This window comes from Petaurus breviceps, unplaced genomic scaffold, assembly GCF_028583685.1.
Source record: "Petaurus breviceps papuanus isolate PSGF00001 unplaced genomic scaffold, PetGlider_PUasm1.0 42, whole genome shotgun sequence".
Lineage (NCBI taxonomy): Eukaryota > Metazoa > Chordata > Mammalia > Diprotodontia > Petauridae > Petaurus > Petaurus breviceps.
The window spans coordinates 187,050-194,480 of record NW_027186325.1 but is presented as its reverse complement, the minus strand read 5'-3'; the positions used below and the strand labels follow the sequence as shown (position 1 = coordinate 194,480).

The 7,431-nt window shown below is 39.2% G+C and overlaps 1 protein-coding gene across 1 annotated transcript in view; it reads left to right on the top strand.

The window, feature by feature from the left end:
• Positions 1–5,279, top strand: part of CDH20 (cadherin 20) — a 304,259-nt gene extending 298,980 nt beyond the window's left edge. Inside the window, exon 13 of the mRNA XM_069100751.1 lies at positions 4,640–5,279. Within this exon, the coding sequence (XP_068956852.1) occupies positions 4,640–5,145 (506 nt within the window). The 3' untranslated portion in view covers positions 5,146–5,279. The remainder of the gene's footprint in view (positions 1–4,639) is intronic.
• Positions 5,280–7,431: the final 2,152 nt, after the last annotated feature.

Below are 7,431 nucleotides of genomic sequence, written 5' to 3'. Positions count from 1 at the left end.
ACACACACACACACACACACACACACACACACACACACACACACACAAATATCAATAGAAGTCCTACAGCTAAAACCTCAATACACTTTCCAGAAAATGTCTTCAGTCACAGAGATAAACAGCTCAATAGGATTATCTCTATCTCGCCTTTAAACCCCAATGAACATGTCCTGGGAAGAATACATTTCTTGGGATAAAATATTATCCAAACCTTCAAGGACAGATCTTAAAAGTGTGATGCTTAGTTACTACCATGATCATTTTTTTTTCAATTCTAATGTTCTTTATTTTTCTTATACTCAGTTGAATACTACTCTCTCCCCCCCAAGAAAAAGCATAATTACTTTTCTCAGTGTGTGCCTTTCTGAGGATCATGGAGTTTTGGAGAACAAAGATTGTTTCTATTTTCTACATTTTTTTAAGAGAAAACATCAGACATTTTGGGTTTACCTGTCATGCATCACTATATAGGGTATTTGAGTATAAGAAATGTTTTCAAATAATTTTCAGCATATGGTTCACAAACAGGAGATACTTCATGAATGACCAAAAAGCATTATTTACACACACATACACACACATAAATATGTATACTAGAGTACGTGCTTGAGTCCTGCCTATGACATCAACTATGTGTGACCTTAGGCCTAGTGATTTACCTTCTCTTAGCCCCAGTTTCCATGTCAGTAAAATGGTGATACTGATACTTGCGCTGCTAGTCTAAGAAGACTGTTTTAGGCAGAAGGGGAAGGGACTGCGCCAAGAACTTCACAAATATTATATAATTCGATCCTCACAAAAACCCTGGGAGGTAGGTGCTATTATTAATCTTCTTTTACAATTGAGTTAACAAAGGCAGACAGAAGTAAAGTGCCTTGCCCACAATCACATAGCCAGTAAGTGTCTTAGGCCAGATTTGAACTCAAGTCTTCCTGACTACAGGCGCAGCACTCTATTCACTGCACTAATGAATTTTAAGGTTTTAAACCTTACAGAAATACATAAATAAATAATAGATCTCATAAATTATAAAATCATATTTATATTCAAATATGTTGATATATGCTAATATAGCAGAAGTCTGACTCTTAACACTTAAATTAAGAGATACCGCTATGTTCTCTCAATCACTGAGCATTTATTAAATACATGTGCCAGTCCCTGGGCACTGGGGATAAAAAGATAAAGCAGTCTTCTTCTCAAGGATCTTTCATTCTAATGTGGAAGACAACATGTACATACATAGACATGTAGAAGATACATATAAAGCAGACATAAGATAACCATGGAGGGGAAAGTGTTAACAGAAATGGGGCCTGGAAAAGGCCTCTTGTAGAAATGGACACTTAAGCTAAGTCCTAAAGGAAGCCAGAGATTCAAAGAGTCCGAAGTGAGAAGGGAAAGTGCTCTAGTTACAGGGAATGGCAAGTACAAAGGTATAGAGGACTATGGAGTGTTTGTGAAGAGTAGGCAATTTAGTTGGCTATATAGGACATGGAGGGAAGTAACAGGTAAGAACAGAGATATAGGAAAGACACAGCTTGCAAAAAGCTCCAAATGCCAAATAAAAGAGTTTATAGTTGATCCTAGAGGTAATAGGGAGCCACTAGAATTTAATAACTAGTGTACATGGGCAAGCCTTCACTGCAGAAAAATCACTTAGGTAGTTGTGTGAAAGATGGGCTGGAGGGAATAAAGATGCTGTAGAGGCTGATGAGGCAAGGAGATCAAATATGAAGCTATTGCAAAAATGCAGGCAAAGAGGTGAGGAGGGCCTGAAATAAAGTGATGGCTATAGGAGTGGAGAAGAGATATTTGAAATCTTGTGGAGACAGAAACAACAAGTTTTAGTAACTGAGTGCTTATGTGGGATGGCTGAGTGTGAGGCACTGAGGTCACCGTAGTTGTAACTGGGTAACTAGAAAGATGTTGATGCCCTCTATAGTCATAGGGAAGTTAGGAAGGGGGTGAATTGAAGGTGGGATAGATAGACTGAGTTCTGGTTTAGGTATGTTGAGTTTGAGATGTCTTTAGATATATAAATCTGGGAATCATCAGTATTTATTGTTTTATTTTTTTATTCATTTAAAACTTAAAAATGAGAAAAGAAAAAAAGAACATTTCCATGTGCACAGCAGAACACAAGAAAGTTCAATACAAAATAAATTTCTATTTCAACAAAACCTATGTAGTAAATACTACACATTGTTTTCAAAGCTACCCAGCTTTTCTGTGCTTCTTTCTAGGTTTTCTTTTGTTCTCAACTGTGCACTTTTTTTCTCCCTCCCTTCCCCCTCTACTCTAGAGAAGGCTACAATTAAATATGTGTGTGTACATATACATATACACACACATACAAACATTTCTATAAATAAGTGTATACATATATGCAAGACCATACCACGCATATTTCTACTTGTCAGTTCTTTTTCTGGTGGTAGATATTATCTTCCTTCAAAGGTCCAGGTCTTTCTATGTTTTTCTAAGTTGACGAGGCCATCACTTCTTATGTCACAGTAATATAACATCACAATTATATAGCACAGCTTGTTTAGCCATTCCCTAACTGAAGAATATCTATCATTTTAATCAGTCTGATAGGGGTAAGATGACATCTCAAAATGTTTAATCTGCATTTCTCTCATCAATAATGATTCAGAGCATTTTTTCATATTATTACATATAGTTTTAATTTCTTCATTGCAAAACTACCTATTCATATCCCTTGACCATTTATCAATTGAAGTCATGATTATTCAGTCATTTCAGCCATGTGCAACTTTTCTTGACCCCATTTGGGGTTTTCTGATACTTGAGTGGCTTGCCATTTACTTCTCCAAATTATTTTAGAGATGAGGAAATTGAAGCAAACAGGGTTAAGTGACTTGCCCAGGGTCACACAGCTAGTAAGTGTCCGAGGCCAGATTTGAACTCAGGAAAATGACTCTTCTTGGTTCCAGGCCTGGTGCTGTATCCACTATGCCACTTAGTAGCAATGGTCATTGAATCTATCAAAGTGGATGAGCTGAGGAAGATGGTGAGTTAATGGGACACCAACTGGCCAGTTTGGCTGTGATGCAAAATGTTTGATGCATAGTATTATGAAAACAAGTCTGGAAAGATAGGCTAACATCAGACTGTGAAGGGCTTTAAATACAAAACTGAGGGAAACATATTTAGTCCTCTAGGGAAATGATACCCAGTGAAGATTTTTGAGAAGAGTGGCTTGGTCATTCCTGTGCTTTAAGAAGATTATTCGGAAAACTCTATGGAGAATAGATTAGAGAGGGGATAGACTAGAAGCAAGAATGCCAGTTAGGAAGCTTGAAATAATCCAGATGAGAAGTGTTGAGCACCTGAACTGGGGTAATAATAGTGTAAGTAAAGAAAAGTAGACAGACACAAGAGATGTCAAGATAAGATTTGCAACTGATTGCATAGGGGAAGGAAAAGGAAAGCGAAGAATCAAGGATGATTCCGTGGTTGTGAAACTTAATGACTGAAGGGTGATGATGCACTCAATTGAAATAGACAAGTTTAGAGAAGCTCAAGGAAAGGAGGGGAGTTTCATTTGAGCCATATTGAGTTTCATTTGCCTATGAGACATCCAGGTAAAGATGGCCAATGTCAGCATTGGCCTCTACAGCATCTTTGACAAGCCTTTTCTTGAGTATTTCTAGGAAAAGGGTACTAAACACAGTAATTCAAATATGGATCTGTTGCAGTTTCATGGTGGGTGGTAGAACCATCTCAAAGAATTCAGAGTCAGACCACCTCTAATCCAAGTATAAAAATTTATTGAGGATTGATGCCACTCAGAAGTAGGCTAGGTTCCAAGGGGAATCAGCAACTTAGTAAGACAACATAGGCAAATTTATAGTGTAGTGATGCTGATTATATAATAAAAATTATGAATATTAAAAAGATAGGAGGGGCTTGTTAAAGGGTTAGGTAATGGGTAGGGGTCTCTTCTATGGTTCAGTGGTCACACATCCTGGTCATGCTGCTTTCTAATTGGCTAACTATTGTGGTTCTGTCTGGTCAAGATGGATAGTTAGGAATTGTGGTCCCGTCTTAGGCTAAATGAATGATGTGATTGTGGTTGAGTGTAAGGACACACCTGTTCAAATATGTGAATTGGCTCTGGGGGCAGTGACTAGCTGGGGGCAGTGGCTATATTGAGTCTGTGGTGTGGTTAAAGCCAGATTATGCAGTTAAATCAGGACATGCCTGCTATTCAGTGAGGCACAAAAGGAAGACAGAATATTGGGGTTGGAGTTAGCTTTATTAGGTTTCCTTCAGATCAATCTAGATAGGTCCTGGGGCTATAACCTCCCTGGTTCTAGACACTTCTTTTCTTGTAGCTTAAGATCATGTTAGCTTTTTAGCTGTTAGGTAACACTATTGATATGTAATGTACTTGCAATTGTCTAAAGCCCCCAGATCTTCTTCATATGGAATACCATTAAGCTAGGTCTCCCCTTATCTATCTTTGTATGCTTGATTATTTTAGCCTAAGAGCAGAACTTAAAGAAGATAAAACTACAGCAGTAGATGAGATGCTGTTTTGAACCATTGTCTCAGCCTATCAAGCTACTTTGGATCCTGATTCTGTCTCCATCCTGTTTGCTTTTCACAGTGCTGGTACTGCTTATCTTATCCATGAGGCGGCATAGGAAGCAGCCCTACATCATTGATGACGAGGAGAACATTCACGAGAACATTGTCCGCTATGATGATGAAGGAGGAGGGGAGGAGGACACAGAGGCCTTTGACATAGCAGCCATGTGGAATCCCCGGGAGGCACAGACAGGGGCAGCAGCAAAGATGAGGCAGGACATGCTGCCTGAGATTGAGAGCCTGTCTCGGTATGTGCCTCAGACATGTACCATGGACAGCAACGTCCACAGCTATGTGCTAGCCAAGCTCTATGAAGCCGACATGGATCTGTGGGCCCCTCCTTTTGACTCCCTCCAGACATACATGTTTGAGGGGGAAGGCTCTGTGGCAGGGTCCCTGAGCTCGTTACAGTCAGTCACTTCAGACTCAGACCAGAGCTACGATTTCCTGACAGACTGGGGACCACGTTTCCGAAAGCTGGCAGAAATGTATGGTGTTACAGAAGGCAATGGGCCACTGTGGTAACAAATTGGTGGGGGAGAGGGACCACAGTGTTCCCACAATGCAGTGCACGTCCAAATACAGATCCATTCTCATCAGATGCTTCTGTGAACATGGGTGTGGTCTTCTAAAATAGCAATACTGTGCTGGAGAGTGAGAATGGGGGAGGGGAGGGGGAAAACAGCTCTCTGAATCAGCTTTACTTGATTAAATTAAGTAATTGAAAGGCAAAACAAAAAGAGATGGGGGGGAGGGGAACTGTCCTTTTTTATGGCTGTATTTAAAGCCTTGACATCCAATTGCTGTGGCATTATGGGGTTTCTTTTCACTGCAGAACTTTGCTGCCTGGATCATAAAGAAGCTTATGGACACAGATATTAATCCTCAGCTCAAATGGGGAGGGTGGGGGGAGGTAATAGCCAGCAGAGATATGGCCATACTTCCACATTCATTTTATTTTGTTTTCCAGTTAGGGATTTTGCTGGCTCACCAAACCACAGAAATCAACCCACACAAAAGAAAACAAGAAACTGAGTTCTCTGTATTTTTTTTGTGTGAAATGAATCTTACTTGTTCTAGGATTTATGAAATTCTTTTAAAAACAACAACAACACACACACACACACCACACACACACACCCTTTTAAGACAAGGTTAGGCTTCTATCTGCCTTGCATGGGGGAAGGGGGTGGGGCAGGGAGGGAGAGGGAAGAGATGTTGACTTTGTGTTCAAGTTGAATGGCTGAAGCCAGAGTCATTGGCATTACTAGTAATCCATCTCTGAGATGTTAGCATATGTTTATTCTCCTCTCAGCTCTTTAACTGTGGTACTGCTAAACTGATCAGAATGAAACCTGAAAAGAAATCTGCCTCTTTTGCACTGTAGATGTCTCTTCCACGTGCCCAATGTGAAGATTAGATGCTATGAAAGAAAGCCAAATAAGAAAGGTATCTGATAACTACATGGGTTAGAGGGCTTTCCTAATCTGTGTGAGGTCAAGCCGAGGGATGTTTACATACTGTAGATAACCTACTTGAACAAATGCAGTATTATAGAAGAATAAATGGATGTAAGAAAATTACATGTATAAGTTTTGTATATTTGTTAATAATTTTGGTAATAAATATGATGTACTGCATCACAGTACCTTAGCACTTCTTTTAATAAAAGTTAAATAGAAGGGAAAGTCTGGTGGAAAGTCATTGTTTAGACTGTGTGTAAGGAGACACCATCTTGAATGGCACTGATTTATCATCTGTCTCTTGGGACAATGAAAGATACCAGGTCTGGTTAAGATAATGGTGAAGAAATCTAAAGTATTCAGTCTACTTCTGCCTGAAAGTCCTTGGGTGGCCTTGACTTTGGCTGTTGCTCTGAGTTCATTCTATTGATTCCCTTATCTTAACAAGGGAATGCACAAGGTATGGGGCCTTATAAATTAAATAATGGCTCTGATCCCACATTTTCCATTTCATGGTTAGATAGCCACAATCCATCAATAAGCATTTATTAAGCATCTGCTATGGGACAGTTACTGTGCTAGGGATACAAGGAGAAAAGTAAAACAATCCTTGCCTTCAAGTAGCTTATATTCCATCATCACATTCAGGTAAATGGTTGGGAGAACTATTTTACTTTCCTCCCCTATTAATCCAAAATTTCCCTTTCCCAAAGTCTCATCTCTGAGATGCAATGACTTCTTTTAGTCTATGATATTCCTCCCTCTTCCTTGACAACAGTGAATCAGTCCAAGTTGGTGTGCCTTGGTTCTATATTATTAACAGTCACATACCAACTCTTATATAGTAACACCTTAATAAATAGTGGTGGATTGGAGGGAATTGCAGAGAGCAAGTGGCAGATAAAACTCCTTGGGTTCTTTTAGAATCTTATTAGAATCCAGTCCTGCATCAGTAGAACTTGAACTCTGAGTTGTTATTCAAGGAGTAAGGATAGTCTTGGCCAAAGTAATTCTCTCCCTCTTATCTGTTCTTCCATGGTTATTATTTGTAAAATGGTTGGCCATGGATAGGGGAATCTTAATGGCCAAGCTATGGACAGGAGGCAATTTAATTTATCTGTACAGAGACCAAACCCAAGATATTTTTACCTCAATAGCACAGTATTGCTAATTAATCTAGCTGACTGACATTTTTGGTTTTAACTCACTTTGTACTAACCATTTCTATTACCAAAAATCAAAACATGAGAGAAAAAAAGAAAATAAATGGTGGGTAAGTGTGCTATCTAATGCCTTGATTGTATATTTACATTCACATATACATACACACATATCCATGAAGAGCCTT